We start from the raw sequence: 27340 nt of genomic DNA, 5'->3' as shown, positions 1-27340 counted from the left end.
TTTATATTGTCAAAGTATCTAGGGATGTGAACACTTTAAATATTTTGTTTTATCTTTATTATGGTCATGAAATTTATGCCATCAACATGTTTTTGTTGAGATAAGGTAATTTAGAAAACATGTACATTAGGAACCAATAACTATGTATTAAGTCATCTTTGGTATGCTAATGTGAAATTACATGATTTGTTTTTTATTTTTTTTATAAATTTTTATATTGAGAGGAATTCATAGATTAGCCTAATGACTTAGAGATTAGCTTTTTGATAGGGTGAGCCCTCCCTATAACCTCTCAAACGATGAACAATAAATCCTATGGGGTGTTCAATATAGACTCTAAGTAGAACTTAAATCCATGACCTAGATTGCCTACTGAGATGGAATGAACTAATCTATAAGATCAAATCACATGATTTGCTACTTTTTGAAACTAATAAACACATTTCATTCCATTATTAACATTGAATGCTCAACTATTCAATCTTTTGTGTAACATACAATCCAATTTTTTGTGTAATGTACTATCCAAAATATTACATTTTACATAATTCTATACTTTGTACACCCACATACATTGTAATTTTACTAATAAACACATTTTATTCTATTATTAACATTGAATACTCTACTAGAAATGTACTAATATTGTAAAAAGTAACCAATCGGGTGATGCCATGTCAGCTGCACAACTATTGGGGTCTCTTTTGCACGCCTATTGGTCTCACTTTTTTTGGGGTTGTTTTGGACACCTTGGCAAAAAGCATGCTGATGTGGCATCATATTTGATGATGTGGCCCTGAAACCTTAGTTATAAGCAGGGGACTTGCCAAGTAAGCTGCTGTAAAAAAGTCAGTGTGATTTGAAATTTCCAAATAAGATTTTGAGAAGCGCGAAATTAGAGTGCACAACTACTCGATCCTTTCCTATTCAACTATTCAATCTTTTATCTTTTGTATAAAGTACTGTCCAAAATATTACACTTACTTTACATGATTCTCATACTTTGTACGCCCACATACATCATAATTGAGCATGCCTAGTGAGGATCTTGGTTTTTCTTCACAATTTATTGAGGTGCATGTTTCAGACGCTGGAGGTCGCATCCAGCTAACATACCTTCTTTTACAGCAAAAGCCAGCAAGCGCGACAGGCAACTTGGTAAAGTTTTTGCTTAATAGTTAATGTTGGTGAGGTGAAGAGAAGCGCCAAAGTCAATTATCGGCCCCCCACATGGACCATTCCAGCTAGATTAATGAACACAGAATCTTACTACTGAACATTTTTTTCTTTGATAATGAGTGTGTCCCTTTCGATTGTGTAGACTCACACTCGGCTCCTACCCCAAGAACCTCCAACATTCCTACGTATATCTCACTGCATATACTCAAATGAATATGTATAGAAGGCACTGTATTTATTCCTTGTGTTGTGCTGCTTTTCTTATCATCTGCAATACCTTTATGTGATGCAGGCCTCTCGTGGCGAGCTGAGCTTCGGAGGCTGGGGTATCTCCGCATTGACTGTTGTGCATTTGTGGGATAACAATGGAGAAGGCCTTGTTCAAAGTCAGTTCCTTTCGGTTATCTCAGAAGGCCAAGAAGGAACTATCTTCAATAGGAGATGATTTCAATGTAGGTACATTCTTTATGCATATAATGTTTTAGCCCTGCATCTGTGTGTCTTGAAATTTGCTCAATCCAAAACAATGTGGTTTGGTCTGGTTCTTGAAATGCAGTATATTTGTTACTTTTCAAGTACCCATTATTATTTCTGAGGTTACAGGTCTACAATCCTAATGTTAATGTGCTTATTTAGATTTATTCAATGTAAGACAATGCTGTTTCTTCCGGTACTTGAAATACAATATACTTCTTCGTTTTCAAGATCCCAATTTGATTTCTGAGGATACAGGTTTATAATCCTATTGCTATAAGTGTTTGTTTATATTTATTCAATCTAAGACAATGCTTTTTGTTCTGGTGTTGAAATGCAGTATATTTCTTAGTTTTCAAGATCCCAGTTCTATTTTCGTCGATATAGACCTATACTCTTGTTGCATAGGTATTTGGCCCTTGCTTCCAACATTAATAAGCTCAAGTTTCCCGTTTACCTGAAATGCTTTAAATATTTTTGATACTTTTGTAGATTGTTTCAGTAGTAGTCGGTGAATTCAGTCCATCCAGAATCTAAACATCCTATGTTTTTCTCTTTTTCTGGAGAAATGTATCATGCATTACTAAAAGTAACTGAGAAGTTAGTTCAATTTTACAGACTGGTAATGTGGGAGGTCTCTTCCAAAATATCCAGCAGAGTTAGCATATGACTCTTTACCTTTAAAGGCAATGCCTCAACATCTTTGTTCATACTCCTGATTAGCCTTCACTAAACAATGCCCATTCTTGCTTGAGCATCATCAACTCCCCCCGGCTGAACGGCGAGGAGTCTTTTTGAGACATTTTCTTTTATTTTGATTTCCTCAAAAAAATTATAGCTGTCAACATCCTATATAGATGCTGCATAGATCTGTTTTGTTGGGGGTCAATAATAAAGTCTTACGCCCCTCAGATTTGTTACTACAGTCCTCAACTCCAAAATTGCATTTGTGGACTCATCATTCCCTGTTTAAAATGCAAACCAAGCAATGTAAGGTTTAAATACATCTTAGCTATGTAAGTTTACTTACAACAACTTGCACCACAATTCATGTACATGGATCTGATTTTTTGATTTAGCTTTGGGTAAGGGTAACTTGAAAGAAAATGCACTAGTGCTTGATAGTATGCTTAAAAATTGCCTGAGTGCACAGCAGAATTTGATTGAAAAACGCTACTTATTTTTTGATATGGTTCTCAATTGCCTGTACTCACAAGTTGCCAAACAGATTGAAGGTCCAGGGTGTACTCAGCTAGTTTGCTTTACAGTATCTTGGAAATGAACTCTAAAGACCAAATCTAGTCTGAAAGCATATTTCAAAATGTTTACAAATACAGACTCACAAGAAACCATAAGAATCATCACCTCTCTTTTTGAGTTTGGTATCTCCGTTTGGGGGATTGTATGCTATTACCAATCTCAACGTCAATTGCTTCTTGATATCATGATGGGCTTATATAGCTACCCACAGGCTCTCTGTTTACAGTTAAGCTCGTCACATATCAAAGAGAAGCACCATTCATTTGGATGTTAGACACATCATATCATAAACTGTTGTTCTTTCAATGAAAATTTGAAGACTACAGTGCGCTTTGAAGTTTATCATTTTCATGCTACATTGCAGGCAAGCCTGGGGGACCACCCTCATGTCACCTTTCTAAATTTTAGAAATTGAAACTCTTCAAAACTTACTAGAATCTCACCATCTAATATTATCACACCTCCAGGGTTTGCGTGAATATATCAATCTTTGTTCTTTTAAGCAATTCAAGTTCACTATTGCCCTTTATAATTGGATGTAAGATAAACCAAGAAAGATGCTTTCTGGCTTTATGCTTGTACTTGGCCTCATTCAGCCTCAAAATATCTTCATCTTTGCTCATCAATATCCCAGTCTGATGAAGAGTATAAACCAATCAGTTTTGACATGTTGTCCCTTTATTTTCGCTGTTGTTTGTGTGTGTGTTTCGTAGTGTAAGTGGGAACTGAGATGCCAAATCAGTTGGTGTCAAAGGTTGGCAATCAAGCCTCTTCTGCACTTTGGAATTTTGGTTCCTTTTGGGCTCAAAACAAATCAATCAAGCAATTCTGTTTGGCCCTGATCTTAACTTTGTTTTGTCTTCCAACCTTTCTTCGCTTTTCTTTTAAATGACCATTCTCCAATATGGGTTATACTTAACCATTCCTATTCATTTTATTTTGCCCATTTGTAGAGATTGTGTGAGATAAGTTTTGTCCTGCACTGCAGATTTCTAGTTCTGTAGATTTTCTTCTCCTTGCTTGCAGTCCCCCTGGTTCCAACGAAGCAATCCACCATAGATAGTTGGAAAAATATCACAAAACTATTAAGAATTGCTTTATCTCTCGGCTAGAGAGAGGAGCTGGCACACTGATTCCATTTTCGCCAGGCATCTCGACACTGGGTCTGGCAGTGATTCATTGATTCAATAACCCAAATGTTAAGATGGAGGTGCATTGGTGCAATAAGCTAATGAATTCCATTGCATCAAGTTGGTGTCTGTTGTTTCCTCATCTTCAGAAAAGAGTAATATCTGATCACCATCAATCACTTAGAGCATGCTTTCCACCTTGCTTTGAAGGTGGAGGAACCTCTGAAGCCTAGCCAGTTGTTTTTATTTTAGAAGCTAACTCCTCTAACTCTGCCAACTGATCACCATAGTGTGAGAATTCTTCACAGAGTGGCTTCATTTAGGGTTTGGCTCATCCATCTGGAAGAAAATGAAATTTTGCTCCTAACACAAGCACACTAGGCTTTCATTTCAATTAGATAATGCAAATGCCCTTCTAGGTGGACAGAACTCACAACTTGAAGATTCAAAGATTCAGGTATCCACTTTCAATGCGTCTACTCCTTAGCTTATTCTCATGGTCAGTAAATGGTTTTCCAACAGCGGGGAAACCTCGTTGAGCCATAGAATCTGCCAGAGAGTTCACTGTATCTTATCATAGAAATTTGAAAGCTAACGAACATTTAAAATACCCTTAAAATTTGTTTAAAATCGCCATTTATTTGCCTATACACGATCGTACAGTTTGCCAGTGGAAAATACTACTGTTACAGCAAGCGTTTTTGATGGTTTTTCACTAGAGGAAAAAAAAAACCCATGAACGCTGCAATGCAGGGCCGATTTCGGCTCTGTAAGGCTGATGCCTAACGCCCAAAACTCGTTTTTGACAAATAAAATCTTCTGTTTTTTATATTTAATATTCATGGATTAATTTAAAACCTTTAGGTTTCTTAAACTTTTATTAATATTTTAATTTATATCCATGATTAATATATAAAATATTTACTATGTAGGTTACATGTAAATTCAAAATTTATTTAACTTGTAATATTTTTAAATCTATATAACTATTACTATTTTAAAATTTATTTAAATTCAGATTTTTTAATTTTAAATTTAATATAATAGTTTAAAAGAGAATAAAATTTGCAAATTTCTATTATTCAAATTTAATCGTTGATTTTTATTCGATCACTCTTAAGATTTTTTTCTTTGTGGAATTGAACACAAAAATGCAAACCTTGGGACATAGCTCATAACTGCCATTTCAATGATATGTTGGTGGCAGCCAAAAGAATTTGATATTATTAAATTTGGTTGACAATCTTCAGTTGCTAACTACATTGTATCCACACACGTATCACTTGAACTGGGTGAGGGAGGGACATTCCCACTCGTGTCTCCGAAGTTTTAAAGGGCAATTGCAGTGGGGCTATTGCAGGGCACAATTGATTTGATTGCTTGTATAAGACCTGCCAATTGTAATAGAATAAAGCATAACCAATGGAGATAGAGATAGGACATGGCTACCTGAGGCATCATAGAGAAAGAATAAAGGAATAGTAACAGGAAAAGAACATCAAATAAAGTGCTCATGTTTTTGGCAAAAAATTGGGAAAGACTTGGAATACCTAGGGGTATGATGAATTGTAATGTTGGACAATGGAGATAACCCAAATCATGAGGCTTGAGATTGAAATCAATGAAATATTGATACTGGAGAGGCTGGAAGGCACTATGAAATAATGGTGGACGGGGCAGCCAAATAACAAGAAACTCCATTTTGGAAGAGGAAAAGATGCTTATTGGAGGGTAGAAGAAATTGAAAGCCTTGCTGGCTCAGGTTGCCAAAAGAAAATGGAAAGCTAGGTGAATTATACATTTCCCTTTTTCTCGTTTACACTTTTGGTATATATTCTGTCAAATTGTCAACCTTTATCCGGAACTACTTGTAGATGGTTTGGAGTCTGGACTATTAATAGTATTATATATTACTAGATCCTCTTGGTATGCAAGTGCTTCCAATTCTCAAATGTAGTTTACAGTTACACCTTTGCATCTAAATTCTAATTATATTTTTTTAAATTTTCTACTGAAACATATATAAGAAACTGTGTCTACTTCAATTCCCCAAATCCTGAAATTTGGATCCTTGTTGCACCCTAGTCCCAAAGCAGTTCACATCCGTAACCACTCCTACACTCACACTTGGTTTAACTTCTGTGGAGTTATTTGATAATCTGTACACGGGACAATTTGAAAGGGCTGTTAGTGGGCGAAGCTGGTCTTCTTGTTTGAAATAAGGGCTGTATAAGGTTGTCAAGTTGAGAGTTTCCCCCACTAGAAAGGTAAGGAGCTAGTTCTCTACTTTGGGAGCAACTTGGAAAGTATCAAGTTCCTTTTTAAAACTTAAAAGCTTCAAAGTCTAGACATTATAAATTCAGCCAATATCCACATTAAAAGAGTCAAGCTTTTGTAAGCATAAAGGAGATTGATGTCCTTTATGCAAAGTTGATACTTACTGCACAGAAGAGTTCTCAACAAGAAAAGAAATTTCAACAAGTTGCATATTTTTTCTGCATGTTCCCCAATAATCATCGTATCTGACAGAAGAGTTTTGTTAGAATGCAAAGGACCTATTAAAGAGATTGCCATATTTAAACTATAACTAATGGCTCTAACTCTTTTACACAAGGTATGGAGCACCGCTTGATCTTATGACATTTAAAACAAGCATTGTCAGTGAATTCTTCAATCTGGCCTTACCTGCTAGGCCTTGGGGAAGAAGTAAACAACCCAAACCTCTCTGTTTGGATGCATTGCTCTTGGAATCATTGAGCTGCCATTCTTTGGATCTTTACCCCTTGTAATCTTTTATTCACCACCAGTTTTCTAGTTGAGAGGAACGATGGAATCTATGCCCAACTTAGTAATAGATATATTTATCTTGTAGCAGAGGTATTTAGTCATAACAACAGAAGGGCGTGTAAACAATCTAATATTTTTTGCCTTTTGCACTGTGCATTTCTCCATCTTTTGTCTCTCCAAAGATGCTGCGGGACCTCTATATGCATTTTAAAAAGTCACTCTTGAGGGTTAGCCTTGCAGAGCACAAAGTAGATAGGTTCATTCTCTCCATCAAATCTTTCATTGCAGTTCAAAGTTAATTTTTTTTGGAGTTTTCCTTTGTTTGCCCCCCTAAGCCCTTCTATTCAAAAAAACCTTTCCTTAATAACTGGTTTTGTACCAAATATGCAATCATACCCACATTTCCTACAGGTGAGGTAAATATCTATATCATACTTGCAGCATAGATTCCGAGTGTCGTGGGTGTCTACATTCCCACTGCAATGGATCAATCATAAACAAAATGCCATGCTTGGCAGAGGAAGAGCTTTTAATATTTGTAAATCTAACTATAAATCTTTGCTGCCCTTGTTGACTAGGAGAGAAACCAGGGCTTTGTCAGCAAAGTTTTAAAAGACACGAGTTTAAAGATGAAACTTCCATCGCAAGTTTTTATTTGAGCAAAGAAGTCTAAAGCTTGCCTTCTTAGGAGCTTACTGCTCCACACCAGATACGTTTTACATTCTTAATATGCTGTGGTTTTCTAGGCTTTGTGTGTTCCTTATTTGTGCTAGATAATGTGATTAAGACAAGCATATACTATCATAGTGGTTTACAATGCCATGCATGTTACTAATTTAGTAATTAGTGCAATTTAGACAATAGCAGGTTTCATAGCTGTTACATGGTCTAGAGACTAGAAGCATACTGCAAGAACTAGTTAATGGTTACATGCTTTAAGTGCCAGAGGTGGTTGTGTTGTAGATGCATGCAACCATGATGCGCACTAGGGATAAATTGGTGATTGTTTAAAATAATACAATGAGAAAGGAACAAATTATAGCAGTTAGGTTTTTCTGATGGTCTAAATAAGGGTTCTAAAGGGGCCTCTCCCAAATAAGAATAAGTTATAACAGTATAGATAAAACCAGAAAGCTGGAAAATATTGAAACAGAACAAGAGAAACCTGATTAGGTCACTCGACTAGATACAACCTTGCAGGTGTGCTAAAATCCATGGCAATCTTTCTCAATCTGCCCTTCGAAGGACTCTCTACAGCCATCTGAAATGATCTGAGCCAGGCCCAAAGGCAGCATAGAAGCCAACATTAGCACAACTTCAAATGATTAAAACAGATTCAAACAAGACCTGCATTGTACACATGGGCTTCTCCATCTGACATTGAATGCTTCAAAAGCATCTATCATTAATTTTGGAATGCATAATTTATTAATTTCCTACCAAAACCATGCAAAACCTCCCACTTGCTAGAGGTTCTACCGACTTGCTGGATGAGTCCCACACAGGCTGGGTTGTAACAGCATAAGAAAGGAATTATGGCAAAAGGGAATACTCATATATTCAATCACTTGAAAGTGCGCTAATGAGGATATTGGCCAAGCAATTTTCCCCAATCACCTGAAAACACAGCATGAAACATCATTGCTTGATAGAAACCAACCTTCAGTTGCCTAGGAGTTTTCAAATCTGCCCCAAATCTCCCACAATGGTGATTATAACAAACCAACTGATCATCCAACAGAATGACTAAACAAATATCAACTCTCATAAAGTGATAAGTCCATAGGTCCAATCACCCAGCAATAGCTTGAGCCTCATCCTCCATTGATGATGCAAGGACGTCCCCCTCTTAAGAGATGTAATAAATTCAATTCACCTGGGTTGTCGCTGAACTTAAAAGAAAATGGGAACTGATCCACCCATGTGTTAGCTAGGCAATCAGCAACCATAGTTTTCTCACTGTAGCAGTGTTTAATTATCTTGTGAAAACATTTACCTAAAAGTCAAGTTTCATATATAATAGTAAATACTAATCAATCTTCAATCCTGAATATAATTCTTAGTCAAACTGTTGAACACTAGAAGGGAGTTCCCTTCTACTTCCAGACACTTGAAAGCAGAAGATATTTCTGATTTAAGCCCTTCTAAAACTGCTAAAGCTTCAGCTTTATTGTTTGTCTTGAATCCTACAGAGGAGGCCCCTTTCACAAACAAACCGCAAGAAGAATCAAACACCACTCCACCTTCCACTGCCACTGGGTTCCCTCTAGCAGTCCCATCAAAACTCATTCTGAGAGAATCACTTGCGGTTGGGGACTAGAAGGAGATTATCTGCTTGGAGACTTTATAGTTATCACTGATAATAATGGTGGGAGAAGGCAAGTCCCAAGACAGCAGAATCTTAATCTCTTGCTGAGGAAGCTTAACCCCTGCCATTGCCAAAGACTGATTTGCATAGGAAGATGTGCCTGTAAAGATTTGTTGTGGCATATTTGCTACGAAACCTTTTTATCTCTGAAAATCCATTGGGTTTGTTCTAGTCAAGTTCTCTACAATGTGCAGCCAAGGGCAATCGTCCACAAAAAGATTAAGTATGGTGTACCATTGGGTCAGTGCCAGAGATGCTTATACAAGCTAGCTGGAATTACCAAAACCATTTTAAGATTCTCCAACACCAAGTACCAAATCTTCTGAGGGAAGGGGCATTGCAGCAGTACATGATTAACGGACTCTCCATCTCTCTGGCAAATAATGCATCTAGAGGGACCCCGGACCATTGAAATCCCTTTTTTGCAACTTATAAAAGGTTAGAATCTTGTTTGACCCAACCAGCCAGATAAACACATTGCATTCCAGAGGGGCTGCACTATGCCAGATAAGACCAGCCAGTCAATGATGGAGAGGAGGGGAATCTCTGTTGTGCAACAAAGAATAGTGTGACCAAACGTCATATCTGTGCTATGAATTACCATTCCAAAACAGAAAACCATCAAGTTGCAAACTAGGTATTCTGATCTGCTGAAGCTTCTCTCTCAGCAAATGTTCTTGATTCTCTAGAAAAGGGAGATCATCAAACTTTTTCCTTGTGCAAAATAGAATCCTGTGGATTTTTTCTTTCACTCAATAATCTTCTTGTAAGATTCCCATTGAGAGTTTAAAAGAGTTTTGGGCATTATCTAGTGCCAAGGAGTTCTTAAGAGAAGGGAGGCCAGCTATGATTCCTCCCAGAACAGAGCTTTGCATGCATTCCCAGTATTCCATGAAAGGTGATCTCAAATCAAATTTTTAAAAGAGAGAATAAATTCTAGACTGCCAAACCTTTAGGGAGGAGAGAGGATCTAAAAAGAGAGAAATAATTCCTGAAGGCCAGATATTAGCTCCTAAACAACCTACACCAAGGCTAGTTAATGTCAATAACCATTCATCATGCTAGTTTGGACCCAAATGTCTAATTCTGAAGCTCAAGACACTTAATGCCTGAGCCTCCTGAGACTGCAGATTGGTAACATTAACTCATTTAAGTGAAGGGAATTTCTTCTCTTTCTAGTTGCCTTGCCATATGAAAGTTGTGCAATTACTGTTTATCTTATTCAGAGTAGCTTTTGAAACCAGAAGGATCAAAAACATTTAAATAGGAATGGCTTGAATTAACTGATTTGATCAAAGTAATATGCCCAACCCTTAAATAACTGATTTGATCAAAGTAATATGCCCAACCATACTTAGTCAATGGCTTTTCCAACCTAATAACTTATGCTGTATTTTAAAAAATCAAGTGTTTCTATAGATGATCTCTCGCCATGCATGTGCACAAGGAAATCCCAAGTTTCTGCCTGGAAGAACAAATATCTTTAATATGAATTCGAACTCTCAGAACCACATTGAAGAAAAAAATTCTCAATTTATGCAGATTATTAGACAACTGGAACCTGATTCATGATCCTCAAGATGCACATGAATGTCTAAGCTTCCAAAACATTGGCTGCTCTGAACAGCAATTTATTGTCCATGAATTGGAGATGGGTCAAGGGTTTCCGTGCTCTTCACACCCCTAACATCATTAAGAAAAGATTGATTTCTCAAGGAACTGATATGGTGTACAAAAGCCTCTGCCTCGAAAATGGGGAGAGAGAGGATCGCCATGCAGGATACCTTAGGCTGCCATTGACAAGGACTGAAAACCACAAAGCAATTGGTCTGAAGTCCCCAAAGGAAGAGGGATTTTTGTTTTATTGAAACGAGAGCCAAAAAGGTGCACTTGCAGTCCTTCAAAATTTCTCTAGATATTCTGGATTTTTCATCACATCTATAAGATTACTGCCAATAATATTCCAGAAGGCCTGATAAAATCATGCCTGGAAACTGTCAGGACAAGGAGCTTAATCCCTGGATAGCAAGAAAATCAGCTGAATTTCTTCCACCTTAAAGGGAGTGCAAAACTTGAAAACTTCTTATTCTGATCATTGTTGATCGTGTGAGGGATTTTTTCTGTGAAGGATGAGAAACTCCTTTCTCCCAAGTCAGCTGGAGAAATAAAAGATAGGAACAAATGTGGGCTGTCTCATTACAAATTGCTGAGAGCTCACTTATGAAGGTTCTAGAGGAGTCCTTAATAGAATGAACTTTATTAACAGTCCTTCTAACCATCATGGCCTGATGAAAGTACTTAGAATTCCTGTTTCCATCTTCTATCCACCTCACTTGACATTTTTGCCTCCTGTAGATCTTCTTTTTGACATAATATTCTTCCAGATGAAGAAAAGTAGCAGATTCTTTGGCCGTAAGATTGTCAGAAAGACCTTCTGATTGGATAAAGAGGTTGAAATCCTCTATTTCTCTTTCCAGCCATGCCTTCTCCACAAAGATGTTTCCAAAAACTTCCTTGTTCTAGATTTTAAGACACAATATAATATGCCTCAACTTGCTTGTAGCAATGTGAAGCAAAACATTGTAGAACTGGCCATAACAGGACAATTGCTCCACCATTTCTCCATTAAATGATACACATCAATACTGTAAAGCGTCATTGTTTCAGGCTTGAAGGGGCAACAATTTGGAATAGAGTCCAGTTTAATATCCAACAAAATAGGGAAATGATCTGCAGAAACATTAAGAATTGAAGATGCAGAAACTCACTAATTAACAAGCCATGCTGGAGAAACAAGAAAATCTATCCAACTGCCCTGCAATATTGCAAAAGCCAAAAATTTGTCCAACTAGGAACAAGATCATTAGTCACATTTGAATCAATGAAAGTCCTGAAATTTGATTTGGTCATGGTTTCTCTATTACGACCACCTATTTTATCCTCAGGACCAGAGTAAGAAAGCCTGTCCAGGTCAGGAGACTAAAATAAGTGGAAAATCCTCCCAAGAAAATGATTTCCTTATAGGAGTGGTAGGACCATACGCATCCAAGCAAAAACCTGAAATATCCTCCTAAAAGGAATTAAACTCACAAGCCATCCAATTTGAAGAAGAAGCAATTGGGTGAACGCATAAGCTAAGGGGGTCCCAAAGAACACAAAGACCCCCTGAAAGCTCTGGGTAGAGATATCTACCACTAGCCCCTTTCAACTCAACTGGATTGGAAATGAAAGCTAAAATCTCATTGGAAGCAAGTTTGATCTCCTGAACAAAGACCACTAGCCCCTTTCAACTCAACTGGATTGGGAAATGAAAGCTAAAAGTTCATTGGAAGCAAGTTTGATCTCCTGAACAAAGACCAATTCTGGTTTGGATAACAGCAGTTGGCATTTTAAGAAATGCTTCATATTAGGGGAACAAAACCCCCTAATGTTCTGTGACAAAATCTTCATTTAGCCATTGAAGAGAACCCCCTCACCCCCACACTGTGTCACAGAGTCATCCATAGTTTGCTAAGATCCCGCATCAATCTCTGCTTTGAAAGACTCCTGTAACCTTTGCTGCACAGTTTTTATTCTCTTTTTTTTGACTGTTTGACAATATCTTTCTCCTGGAGGTTAAATTGTTGCAAACCTCCCAACTTTCCCAGATCTTCTCAATGTCATCTCAGCCCAGCTGCTTCCTTCATCTTACTCAAACAAATCTACTCACAAGCCTTTAAACAGATTCCCCCCATCATCAAAATCTTCTGATTCCTTGCCTAGATCTGTGGGAGATCACACATTCAGCAGGAACTAAGTCCTTACTAGCTGCCTCTCCAGGAGTCTGAAACTTCTATTTGCAAAAGCAAAGTTTCCCTTTGGTAAAGGAGAGACTGGATGTGGGAACGACAATGCACTTGCCCCAGCTCTAGGTATTGGGAGAAAAGAGAATGCAGACTTACCCTTTATAAAAGGAGCATCCTTAAAAGCTTTTGAGTTGGGGGACAAACATCCTCTGAAGAGAACCATTAATGATGGTTAAGGAAAATGGAATCCTTTCTTATTTTTCAGATCAACTTCTTCTTTAACACAAAACCTGGTCAGGAATTGGCAATGCTTTGATAAACTGAGTCATGCCTGTGGTGCAGAACTTAGCAAGGTTTCTATTGTACGACAAGAATGGCAGCAGAAGGGGATGCCCTTGTAATCTAGTTCTTTATAACAGGAACCAAAGGAAGAGGACAGACAGATTTTTTGGCAAACTGTAAATCCATATTTATCTTTATCTCAATTCTAGCAAAGACAATATGATCTATGTGCAGAGACAAAGGATCAACTTCAACCAACTGCCTCAAGCTTTTGCCAATATTCCAAGATGGTCTGAATACCAACACTCTAAAGGAAGCTCATATGGTTGAATCCACATTTCAGAGAGACAAGTTAGAGAAGGCTCAAATAAGAGATTTGGCTCCCAGCATTTTAAATCGATTAATAAGCCATTCTGCTCATAAGCAGATGATTCCAAGTCCTTATCCCTAACCAAGGGAGAAGATACCTAACTTTACCACAGCAAACTCTTTGGGGAGATAAGTGATCTTAAATTTTTCCTCGAGAACATACATAGCCCAGGACAGAATCTCTCCCTCTGATAATCTCTGTGACCGTGGGTGCAACAACTGCTAACAAGAAGACAGATGCTTGCTCTTTCTCAAGCTAGGAATCTGATAAACAAATCATAGAACAATAACTGGAAACATTAAAAAAATGAAGAATTGCATAACACTCACCTGATTTTGAATCATGATTCTAGACACCTCTATGCCCAAGGAAAATACTGTTTGCCCCTAGTTACTGGTCAATAAAGATGATTAGAGGGCCTTGCATTGCTGTAAAAACCTTTTGCCGAAACTCTTGACAGAGGAATTCTCACAGATCCTCTGTCAAGAGTTTCACAATTTTCTCACCCCAAAAAATTGAAAAGCCCTTAGCTTTCTTTGAAGATGAGAAGGCAGATTTTTGACAAGAGATAACCTGCTAGAGTTCACCCTAAATGATCATAGCTTTGGAAAAGTTCTGGTTGACAGCAAAACACTGAGCAATAGATTTATAATGCAGATGGGAGAAAGATAGTCATAGGTGATGTCTGCCTGCAAATCTTCCTTTCATAGCAGTGGGTGTTGTTTGGGTAATAGTTTGTAGTTGAAGAGCACTATGAATGTATATAACCAATTATTTTTCTTTTAGTACTATTACTTATAAGATTTCTTGGTAGACATAAGGAGCACATATGGAGTAAGGGTCCTCAACTAAATTGGACATTTGGTGATATAATATCTACACCTACATTCTGTGTACAATGTTTAACGAGTCTTTTATTTCTTTCCAGGGCAAAATTTCAATTTCTCTGACCAAGCATTTAACTTACTTTATGGTTTTCCATCAGAGTTAAAGTTTATCTTTTTCACATGTTTGACTTACTTTTCTGTTCAAGCTATTATGACTAATGGATTGATTTGTATTGTTCTTCCAGTCTTTCACAACTACAGTTGAAGGAGGAGCAAAATGGATATTCAATAAACTGAAAGGTATCTTTTCTTGTTCTTCAATTGTGATGCAATTCGGTTAGTAAGTGCAAATGCATTGTGTCATCCTTGTATTAAAGTCTAAAGGTTTTATTCCTGCTCAAATTGTCAATATTTTGTGCATGTTATAAGTATTTAAAGGATATTTTGGTCTAATAAGGGCTCATGCTTGATATATTCAAATGTGACCATTTCGCTGTAAGTGCTGCTATTGTACAAAGAATAATGATTATTATCAATGCAGAATATTTGATATTTATTATTTTCTAGTATATAACCTCTAGATTTAGGCTATATATTTATGTGATTCAAGTGAAAACTTCATCATAAACCTAAAACTTATAATATATTTGTATATATGTGTCTGTGTATGAGAGCATGGCTGCATATGGATGCATATATATTATATGGTAATATATAGACATACAAGTGTATACATGTATCATCCTTCATTTAGTCATTATTAACTGGCCTTGAATAATGAATGATTATGGCGTCGAGAGAGAGGATTTATTCTCAAGCAAATAAAGAAATATTTAATTTATTTCACTCTTCTGTAGCAGAGGTTTGACTTACTGAAGCTATGATTTGTAGTACTAGTTATTGCTAGTTCCAATAATTTGAGGGCTGTATGTTCATATCTATTGTAGAGTCCTGCATGAGATCTTTTCACTGTAATTTTAGTCCTCACACATGCTTTATTTGGCTTGGAGAGGCAGCAGTTGTATGGAGATATTCTGTTTCAATTTTTGGGCATCTTTTTATTGGATTTTCCCTTGTATATCAGTGTTGAATTGCAAATAGTTAGCATCCTAGATGATGCAGGAGCATATCAGGAAAATAAAATATTCTTGTACGTTTAAGACCAACCCATGTTCTTGTGGTTCCCAAGACCATATTGTCGTGTTTTGAGAGAAGGATCATGTTTGAAATCATTTTGATAATGATAATATTAGAGATCAATTGTTCAGTCAAAGAACTAAGACTAGCATACTGTAATGGGGTGAAAATAGTAGGAGCATATCAGGAAAATAAAATATTCTTGTACGTTTAAGACCAACCCATGTTCTTGTGGTTCCCAAGACCATATTGTCGAGTTTTGAGAGAAGGATCATGTTTGAAATCATTTTGATAATGATAATATTAGAGATCAATTGTTCAGTCAAAGAACTAAGACTAGCATACTGTAATGGGGTGAAAATAGTAGGAGCATATCAGGAAAATAAAATATTCTTGTACGTTTAAAACCAACCCATGTTCTTGTGGTTCCCAAGACCATATTGTCGTGTTTTGAGAGAAGGATCATGTTTGAAATCATTTTGATAATGATAATATTAGAGATCAATTGTTCAGTCAAAGAACTAAGACTAGCATACTGTAATGGGGTGAAAATAGTGTATACAATAGTCTAGCTATGTAAATAAGGAATTAACTTATTTTCACTACTCAATTACATTAACGGGAGGTGAAATCAGTAGATTCACTCCCAAGGGATGAATACTGATTTCTCCCTTTGTGAGAGTTGAAAATGAGCTATGGAAAGATGAAAAATGAAATGCTAGATCTAGGGTTAAAGGTGGAAAATTGAAATAAGTTGACATGAATCAGCAGTTTTAGATTTGATATGTAAACATAAGCATAGATCTGGAATGAGGAAGATGAGTAGAACTTGTGATCGGAATCTGAGTAGTGTTGATTTTACCATAGGTATTGATTCCTTTTTTTTTTATTGCTGCATATGGGTGCCCATCTACATATTGTTCATTGATTGATTGTATGTGTTCATCACTTCAATTATATATATTGGTGGTGTCCCTTCCCTAAGGGTCACCACTTTTGGTCCAATAATTATATTATATTACTATATAATTATAATATTATATTATAATAATATAATATAATCTCAATAATAATAATATTATTAATATAATTATTATATCATAATAATTATATTATCACAAATATTATTCCAATAAAATATAATAATTATATTATCAATGCCTATCAATATGATTATTATATCACAATAATTATCACAACCTTTATGTTATCTATGTCGGCTTGTAGAAATCTCAACACTCCATCTTAGCCGATTAGGTCAATTAGGCCACTTACACATTTGTCTTCCTCAACTGGAAGTGATAACCGACGCTACCAATCTTCAACACTCCCTCTCAGCTAGGGAGGATAGTTCCAGCTGCACAAAACTTATCACCTCATAGTGATGTTAACCACAATGGCTACATCCATATGTGGAAAGGAAGATATAACCTCACTGTGATATCAACCATCATGACTCATCCATAGACAACAGCTCATGTGATATCAACCATTATGACTCATCTATAGACATCACTTCCCGTGACATCCACCATTATGGTTTATCCATAGATATCACCTCACGTGATATCAACCATTATGGCATATCCATAGATATCACTTCTTGTGATATCCACCATTATGGTTTATCCATAGATATCACCTCACGTGATATTAACCATTATCGCTTATCCATAGATTTCACCTCACGTGATATTCACCATCATGGCTTATCCATAGATATCACCTCACGAGATATCCACCATTATGGCTTACCGATAGATATCACCTCACGAGACATCAACCATTATTGTGAGATCATCACCTCACAATGATGGTGAGATGCACAAGTGTTCATCATTGTGAGATCATCACCTCAATGATATTTACCATGGCTCATCCAGAGGCTAAACACACAAGTACAAGAAAATCACCACAGACTCTCTCACGTGGTGTTGACATGGTGTCACACACATGACATCCACCATAAACCATATCAGAGGGTGGAGATAAGGGCTTACACCTCAAGTCTCTCTCAAGGAGAAATGCATTAACAAGAGTTTAAACTTTAAACTTCTCTCTCAAAGAGAATAATGCATTAGGATATAAATAGATCAATGATGCTGAGACTCAATCTCAGTTAGGGCTTCATTCTCCACCATACCAAGCTTATAAAAAAATTGATGTGACTCCCTTTGAAGCTCCAAGTACTTGCATCAACCTCCTGACCTCCTCTTCCAAGGTTGCCTCTGTTGGTTTGTCAGACTCCCTCTAAATCTCCAAGTACTTGCATCAACCTTCTGACCTCCTTGTTCAAGGTTGCCTCTGTTGGTATCATATTTGCAGTGGCCTTGTAGTCCACAATAGTTGTAGCTGATGCAAGGACATTCACAGAACTCGATTCCTTTTCGTAGGCCTTGTGCTCAGAACCAGCAGCAGAAGCTAATGTATCATTATTGTCAGTTGCATTTGAATCGGCAACATTCACATTTTCTCCTTTATTTGAATCGGAAATAGTCTTCAAATCCATTCCTGATAGGCTACTATTTCGTCGATTTAAATTACCATCCTTTGCAACTGTGACTTCTGCACTTTTTTTGTTATGCTTGTCATTGTCTACAAGGGAACTAGATGTGACAACGACATCTATAGGACTCGACACAGGTGGACTGCCAATTATTGCACCAAAAAGAAGGGGTTCAAAGAAGATCACTCATGAATTAATGAGCTTGAACATAACGAAACAGAGATAGCCACGTTTACCAGCAAAATCACCAATGTTTGCCAGCGACGAAGAAGCCAACATGATGCCGGAAAGAATAGACAAACCGGGCGATATCATAGAGTGTAATATCAATAACGACTTGAAACAACAAAGAATAAGATAATACTTTAATAGGATACAGGGCCACCATCAATAGATCTATGTGTATGCGAGCCTCCAATAACTTCCGCAGGTTTAGGCTAAACAGGAAAGCCAATAGAGAATCTGCCATGAAGCACTATCGCCTCTTGCACAGATCTCCAATAGATGGCATTGAAGGACGATCATCAAACCTTATAATTGCAAGATATCATGTACCAATTAAAGTGCATACGAGCCACACAACAAGTCGACTCAAGAAGATTGCAGAGTTGAAGCCCATTGTCACACAACACTTATTTTTTCTTACAATCTAAGAAGCTTTCATTTTCCTACCAAGGAATTATAAGAGAAATTTGGGCATCTTCTAACGGAGTAAAGGAAACGTCAGCGGACAACTACACCCTTCAACTTTAAAATGTGGAGTGGTGGATAGCCACTTTTGATATAGGCGTTGATCGACTCTATGAAACAACGGATATACACCGTCTTGGAATTGCAGTCACAAGATCTCAATGAACCTGACTGTAGCTCTGTCATATAAGAAGCAGATATAAATAGTTTTCTGGCCTCCTCTGCAATACAATCGATATCCACTGATGCAGTATGAATATCGTCAGCCATTGAAGATTCCTTTGCATTGGAAGAATCGATATCCACTGATGCAGTATGAGTATCATTTGTCATTAACGATTCCTTTGCCTTGCAACAATCAATATCCACTGATGCAGTATGACTATCATCTGCCATTAAAGATCTGTTTGCCTTCAACCTGAAAAACTCTATCAAAGAAATGCATTCACTCTGAAATGCTTGATCAAAACTGGGAATCGCTGGAACAACGAACACAATTTGCTATGTTAGTGGTCGCTATGACTATGAATTCAATGCAACCTGGATCACGCTAAAAGGTGGAATCGCTGTAGCTAGGTGTAACAATGCCGCCACCTAAATGACAATGCATTCGCACAATGATAAAGGGAGTTCACTAGGCAAATTCACTGATCACAACGATTCTTGTTTGAAACAAACATTATCGCCACCTTTGATAGATGAATTCACTGATGATAATGCAATTTGCTTTAAGAGGTATTGGCAAAATCGAGTTTGCTTCCCTTGTAATTGCTGGTATTCGTGAATCGTCGGAATGTGATTAGGAATGCATATGACTCGGATGTGTACATTGTAATCGTTCCCTGTACGTTGTAATCGTTCTCTGTTCTCTTCCGTCAGATGTTGCTACTGTATCAGGGCCTTTTCCTGGGTTTCATACCCGCTCTGATACCATGTTGATTTTACCACAGGTATTGATTCTTTTTTTTTCATTGCTGCATATGGGTGCCCATCTACATATTGTCCATTGATTGATTGTATGTGTTCATCACTTCAATTATATATATTGGTGGTGTCCCTTCCCTAAGGTTCACCACTTTTGGTCCAATAATTATATTATATTATTATATTATTATATTATAATAATATGATATAATCTCAATAATAATAATATTATTAATATAATTATTATATCATAATAATTATATTATCACAAATATTATCCCAATAAAATATAATAATTATATTATCAATGCCTATCAATATAATTATTATATCACAATAATTATCACCTTTATGTTATCTATGTCGGCCTGTAGGAATCTGATCAACACTCCATCTTAGCCGATTAGGCCACTTACACATGAGTCTTCCTCAGACTAGAAGTGATAACCGACGCTGCCAATCTTCAACAAGTAGAACTTGTGATTGGAATCTAAGCTTGAAAATGTGGGAAAATGATGCTCCAGGTGACCCTATCCTCCAAATGTCAGATGCAGATGAAAGTTACTTTTCTGAAACCAAAATGTTACTTAGAATCTACCACAGAAGTTTTGTCAGACATAGATGTGTGGGGTGAACCCGTCCTTTGCTTTTTGCTCCTACAAAAGCTGGATTTGATTGTCTCAATCTACTTTGCCTAATTCTATAATTATAGCTTTTGAACCAATAACCTGCACTTATGAAAGAGAGAAAGATGTTGGGAATAGGGGTTTGCCTAGGTCAAACCTTAGGTTTGGAATTAATCCTTGCAATTGGATTGAAATACTGAAGTAAAATGCTGAATATTTTACCTCAGATTTGATGTAGATGATTGAAGGTTGATGATGCAATGCTCTTTGAATGTGGTCACAAGTGTTGATGCAATAACATGATCTGACAAGACATGAATGACCTAATCATAAACACATGCTTGCATGATGATCGATGTAATTTGATCCTCCATGATGTATAGATCTTGAAGAATGCTTGAAGGATATGGTGGGATGAAATGTCGCCTTGATGCTTGAAGATGCTTGTGGATGCTAGTGCTTGAAGGTGGATGATAAAAAATGCTTGTGATTGATGAATTGTGGATGTGAAAATGAATAGAAAGGATGCTCTTATATAGGTTTGTCAAGGTATTTCCTTGATTAGGCCAACCTCCAACGATCAAATTGAGGCATCATGATTAGGTGTTGACTGGTGGGAAGCGTGCACTTGGATATTCAAATTTGGGCTTGGTTTTGGGGGACAAGGGTGCTCTAGACACCCTTGTCCACCCAAAACAAGGTGATCAGGCCAAGGATAAGGTGCACACAGCTCGAGGCAGGGGTTCAGACCATCATGAACAAATGACATCATTTTGAGGTAAAAGGCCGGAAATAGGCTTGGATGAGAGCTAAAATGGGTCACATTAAGGCAGGGGCAAAAAAAGTGATGTAAATTGTACATGATTACAATTTATGACGCTACATAGAGGTCATAACTTTCTCACACAAACTCATAATTGAATGCTGATTTCTGAAATCATATTTTTTTGCACCAAGAATCTAGTTTCTCTATCATATCTGAGATTGAGAAAGTTGACTGATACTTTGCAGAGAATCCAGTTTATCTATCATATCTTTCATATCTATCATATCTTTTCACACCAAGAATCCAGTTTCTCTATCATATATGTAAAAGTTGTCCAATCTGCAAAGTATTAGTCACAATGTGGCATTGTGACTGATACTTTGCAGAGAGGACAACTTTCACATATTTGGATTTGAGACAGTGTGGTCTTGCAAAAATGATCCCTTGCAGAGAGCTTAACTTTCTCATACTGATTTGGAATTGTGTGTGTGTGTCTTTAAAATCATATAAGTTTTCAAGAGGAATCCAAATTTTCCATAAGATCTGACATTGGGTTTGCCAAGGTGATTCCTTGATTGAAGCAGGTGGTATTGAATTACAGCAGCAATACATTGCAGAGAGCATAACTTTATCAGACAGATTCCAAATTGGGTATCATTTATTTTGAAATCATATATATATTTTTCAGAAGGAATACGAAGGCAATGTCAGAATTTACATTATGTGAGCATTGTCTAGTTGAGACCTTAATTGGAGAAGATAGCATGGTTAAAGGTTTTAGATTTTCATTGGCTGAGATAATAGTAACATATATCTGGATTCTGGATACGGCATGTAAATTTTATTGATTTCAACATTTCATGTCTCCTTTGAGACTCCGCTTTCAGGAATTATAGTTAATATGGATCTCCTTATAAAGACCACAAATTTTTCATTTGGACTACAAATCACAGGTCATTTGTTTTTTTGGGTTATATATATTTTGAATTTTCCAAGAGGGATGCAATGCCAAGTCATATTCCTTGTATATGGTATCTCCTAGGCAATTTCCACCATGTTCAAATACATAAAATGATATTATAAAGAATATCTAGACTCATCTCTATTTCATTCATATGTATATTGTGGCTACTGCATCACATCTCCTTACTTCTGTAAGCATTTTCAGTTCAGATAAACATGGAGAAAGCTAAGGATTGTAGCAGCAAAATCAACCATAAGGACAACACTTCCATCCATGGGGAGACGGACAATATGATTGATGAGAAAGATGGAAATAAATGCAACCCAAATTATAAGTTGTACAACCAAGTTAAATGGCATGTTACATTCTAAACTAGCACATGTTAAGAGGTTCCACAGATCAGTTTGGTTTAAAAAATGTTAAGAGCTATCATCATCATCATCGAATATGTTGCGCCAAGAATTGGAAACAAGCAGTTGGAAACTTTTAGAATGTGATTACTGGAATTGGGGCTAGTTTAGGAAAAAAACAAAAACTTGTGGTATACTTAAAGGAAATTTGGAATCAATATTGGAAAGGGAAAATAACTTATAGAAGCTCCTAGAGATTGTATCAAAGACTTGTAGAAACTCTTGGAAATGGGATTAGAAATTCTATAAGTTTCAGAAAGTATAGTTATAGTGCTAGAAGCTCTGAAACTCTTGGAGAAAGGATTGGATAAACCAGAAATGTCTGGCAAATGCATTATGGAAAATTTTTGGTCTTAATTTAGGAGTTTCTAGAAGTTTCTCAGACAGAAGTATTTCAGAATTCCTGACTGAGTTTTCAGCCTACCAAAAATGGTTTATTGAATTTGAAAATTTTGTGTTATATTCTGGGGAAGTTTATGGCTGTTGTGTTGGATTTCACAAAAATCCACAGAGGTGAAGAAAAAAGATCATTCAAGAATCTGTATTTGGGAATAAGTTTTGAGTTATGAATCTGGGGAAAGCTCAATTCCAATTAAATTTGATCGAGATGATGGATGCCCTTGTGTTGACTAGATGGTATAGGAGGTTTATGTTACATTTTTCTCAAACAGGCATCCTTATTGATTTAGCATTAAGAAGATTATGGATTGTATAAATTATAATGTGGTAAGATGGTTCTAATCATTGTGTATCTCCAAATCCATTTTAGGATGCAATTGCAAACATTTAGTTGGTTTCCAACTGCGTCTCATGGTTGTTGATTAATTTTGTGTTTGTGCTCTAATCAAGAAACCATAAGTGCATGGATTCCTCATGTAGCTTATTCTCTACGTCAAGCTTAAGCATGCTGCAATTTCAAACCAGTATTAGGATTTATCTACCTAGAGGAGGCAACTCACGTCTTTGGTGCCATGATTTTATTAAGTTCTTTCAGGACAATGTTTTGTAGCTATAAAAATGTGCTTGAAAGCACAACTCAGTCTTCTTTACATGATTTTTCATTGACTAGGAAACTTTAATTCTATGGTGGGGTAGGACTCTGCTGGGGAGCAGCTGCATTGGAAGAGTATGGAGCAAGCTATGAAGAAATATCTAAACAGAAACCTATTTTGGCAGAGGGAATATATGATTTATAGTGATGCATTTTGAACCACTTCTACACACCATATTAATAAGGAAAGAAGTTTGATCATCTCAAACATACTGTAAGACCATTAGTCATATGGTTAGTGCCACTTAAGTTGCTTGCCAGTCCATTTCCAATAGTGGTTCACTTATGGCTCCATGTGCCTATTACCAGTTATTGAACACGGGTTCTCCTTGTTCCTTTGAGGCATTGAGTCCTCTTACCAAAGATGAAGTAAATGCCAAACTAGGTATAACCATGCCATAGTGGATATGATGCAGTTGTTTCCGAAGACACGGTCTCCTCCATTACATTTTGCTGGAGTTTCAGTTACCCATTTAATTCCCTTATGGCCTTCCCACATGCTTAACCATGCATTAAACAATTTAAGTAATCATTTATAAAATTGTCATAAAAGCATATTTCTACAGGATCCAATGTAGAAATATGCATAAAGTTCATGCTTAAAGTGGTCGATTCTGTTGAAGGCATGCTGGGTCCGACTACCGCTAGAGAAACAACTTGTGTGACCAACACGAGTTAGATCCTCCTACAGGTTAGATCATTCGACGACTTTTTTAATATTTCAACAACTCTATCAATTATAGAATGCATCCCATTAAGAGGTCACTCTGGACAAGGCCTTAACTTTCTATATCTTATGCTAAAGGAAGTATAAAAAGATCAGATTCAAATGAGCTATGAAAATGTTGCATGTATGAGACTAGGAAGTGAGAAATATGGCAACATGTTCCTCAGCTATAAATTAATTCTGACCATAACAAAGGTGAGATTGTCATTTTTCACTTAAGAAGCAACAAGAACAAATTATGAGAGTAATTGAAATTGTCAAAGAGCTTCTACCCAAAGGGTAAGACAACTAAAAGAGAACAGTCTAGTAATCCATGATATTCAATTAGATCTCAAACAAGCATCAGGATGTACAGCATCAGGATGTACTTTAAAGAGCTCAAAGGCAGCTAGTATCAAACTATAACTAAATCTTCCAATTTTAATACAAACATAACAAGATATATTTCTGATTTTAATAGCATGAGGAAGATAAATGTTTATTAAATTTATGAACTAGTAGGGACTGGCAATATCTCAAGCACCAGAACAAAACTAGATACGTAATATTTTTCATTAGAAGGACATGCAACAACAACAGAGAGTTTAAGTTCAATTAAATATTCCCAAGTTCACTGCAGCTTCTAGAACTTCAATCAATTTGCATATGAAGGAGGAAGATAACTGTTTATTTAAAGTATGTACTAGTAGAGATTAGCAATAGAACAAAACCAGATATGTAATGTATTTCATTTGGACATGTGACAACAACAAAGAGTTTAAGTTCAGTTAAATATCCTCAGTTCAGTGTAGCTTCTAGAACTTCAAGCTCAGGAAAGTGATTTAATCAACCCAAACCTTTAGATAGGTTGCTACTTGTCTTTTCTTGCAATTAATTCAGACTTGAGAGATATAACATCCCATCATGTCCGTCAATCTTCCCAGACAAATCTGCTAATAAATGCCTTAATGAATCTTAATTGCTTAACAATGTGACAGTGTTAATACTCTTTCTTATTTGCTTTCACATTTCTCTTTCTTTGACTAAAATATATGAAGTGCATCACTAGTAATATATCATAAGATGCAGTTGTGTTTGGATTCTGGAATGTTCCTTTGTATTTGTATGTTGGTAACTTGGGATAACTCTGGGCTGAAAGATTATTTCGATCTATATTTTTGCAGGCAAAACGCAAAAACCATTGTCAGAGTTATTACAGGATTATAATCTTCCCCCAGGACTATTCCCCCAAAATGCTACCAATTATGATTTTGATGAAGTGAGGGCAAAACTTACTGTCTATATACCTTCCGTTTGTGAGGTGGGCTTCAAAGATTCTTCGGTTGTACGATACTCTACAAGAGTGTCAGGCTTTCTTCTGAGGGGAAAACTAACAGGAATTGAAGGAATGAAAACTAAAATAGTCTTATGGGTCAAAGTTACCACAATTTCAGTAGATGGCCCACGATCAGATAAGGTGAATTTCACTGCAGGTGTGAAAAAGTCAAGGCCAAGAGATGCATATGAGGTGCTTCGAGATGGAGTAGTTGTTGATGAGTTTTAAGCTAGATCTAATGTTCCTAGGAAAATAGGTAGATATTTATTAATATATTTGTCAATATGCTATGCTCGGAAGATTATAATTTACAGATTCTGGGTGCAAAAATTGAATGAAATGCACTGGCTGGCCTCATTGACAAGTAATTTGTTACAAAAGCATCTTTCGTATCCTGTGTTTTAATTTAACCTTATTCCTTAGCTTTTGCAATGTCCTGTTCGCACAACATTTGATGCTTTCTCTTGTTTAACAGAATATCTACCAGCCATTACGTGAAACTTAAACACATAGCTACAGAATAGATTGAGAACATGGAAAAAAAGGTAATATTTAAAAAAAACAATATGAAAAATGTTGACGAATATTTTAATGCCACCAAACCGAGGAGGCCAGATTTACTATTCCGCTTAGAAAGGATATATGATTGTTGTAGATCAGTTTGTAATATCGAAGATTCCTCTGTTAAAATATTAGTTATTTGTTGCTGTATCTGGTACAGTGGGTTCTTGTAGTTAGTTGACCTCATTAGTTTCTCGACCTTATCAGTTGACTTCATATTGTACATCGCTGTTCTCTGCCTGAGTTACAAAAGGTGCTGGCCATCTATTTCAAAAGACCCTCATAGAAAAAGCCTGTAATTTGTATGGATCAGCTTGAATTCAAAGGAAGCTTGTCGGATATGTTTGTGTGATTAGCATCTGTACTGTGCAAAAACTATATGTATTGAATGTGCCTACACATGACTGTTTAAGTTAAATTTTTGTAAGTCACAAGTGGGATTTGGTTAAAAGCTGGGTTAATTGCAATAGTTGTGAATTAATATTTTTCAATTACCATTGAGTATGAATAAATCTTTGAAGTTTACAGTAAGATCGGCATCGAAAATGATAATACATTGCATATTATAATGCTGGCATCCATAATGATTAATACTATGTTTATGGGATTTGCCTGTAGATTGGGTGGATCTGGATTTGGTTTAAACTAGATATGTGATCTGGTCTAGTCCACCTGCAGGTTCAGACAAGAGCCACAATTTTTAAGTTGTGTTTGTTTGGGATGAACCTGTGATGAGTAGGGGGAATCTCGAGAAAGCCAAGGCACTATCCCCTATGCTGTTTTAGTTTTGTTTTGTTTAGTTTTGACTTTGAGTTGGGTGTCCTAAAACAGTTTTTAAACCCTTAAAGTTACCTCTAAAACATACCAAACACCAAAATAAGTTCATTTGACTCATTTCAATTGAAAAAAAAAAAAAGATCATTCCAAGAGATTGAACATTCATTTTTGTTTGTTGAATCGACAAAGAGAGTTGAAGATTGATCTTTGAAAGTTCTATAGTGATTGTATTGTCATTCTTATGTATTTAGAAGTGTCCATTGGCTGCCAAGAAGATCATAGAAGAATGTATTGCGAAGAGGTAAGTTTTTTTTTCATTTTTTCCCTCCATTTTTGTTTTACAAACATGAAATAGACTCTTTGCCTTGTTTTCCGAAGTTTCTTGCATTCTTCTATGAAAGTATCAAAAGAGCTAGGTTTACAT

At 36.4% G+C, this 27340-nt stretch overlaps 1 protein-coding gene across 2 annotated transcripts; it reads left to right on the top strand.

Moving 5' to 3' along the window:
* Window positions 1–1030: 1030 nt before the first annotated feature.
* On the top strand, window positions 1031–26010 carry LOC131029202 (uncharacterized protein At5g01610). Of its 2 annotated transcripts, none has more exons than XM_057959604.2 (4): window positions 1031–1158; window positions 1472–1631; window positions 14708–14762; window positions 25427–26010. In XM_057959604.2, the coding sequence occupies exons 2-4, from the start codon at window positions 1545–1547 to the stop codon at window positions 25804–25806; spliced, it is 522 nt and encodes a 173-aa protein (XP_057815587.2). In that variant the 5' UTR covers window positions 1031–1158; window positions 1472–1544; the 3' UTR covers window positions 25807–26010. The 2 variants fall into 2 exon arrangements, with proteins under 2 accessions (XP_057815587.2, XP_057815586.2); XM_057959603.2 differs by lacking the exon at window positions 1031–1158 and adding an exon at window positions 1179–1364.
* Window positions 26011–27340: the final 1330 nt, after the last annotated feature.

Source organism: Cryptomeria japonica, chromosome 3, assembly GCF_030272615.1.
Source record: "Cryptomeria japonica chromosome 3, Sugi_1.0, whole genome shotgun sequence".
Taxonomy (NCBI): domain Eukaryota; kingdom Viridiplantae; phylum Streptophyta; class Pinopsida; order Cupressales; family Cupressaceae; genus Cryptomeria; species Cryptomeria japonica.
The sequence above is the reverse complement of the archived record's forward strand: the minus strand, read 5'-3'. Positions and strand labels throughout refer to the sequence as shown.

Excerpts from the sequence above, each read along its gene's own strand:
- LOC131029202 (XM_057959604.2), top strand. The coding sequence starts at position 1,545 with ATGGAGAAGGCCTTGTTCAAAGTCAGTTCCTTTCGGTTATCTCAGAAG. Across the intron at positions 1,632-14,707 it reads CAATAGGAGATGATTTCAAT|TCTTTCACAACTACAGTTGA; the intron begins GTAGGTACATTC and ends TTGTTCTTCCAG. Across the intron at positions 14,763-25,426 it reads GATATTCAATAAACTGAAAG|GCAAAACGCAAAAACCATTG; the intron begins GTATCTTTTCTT and ends ATATTTTTGCAG.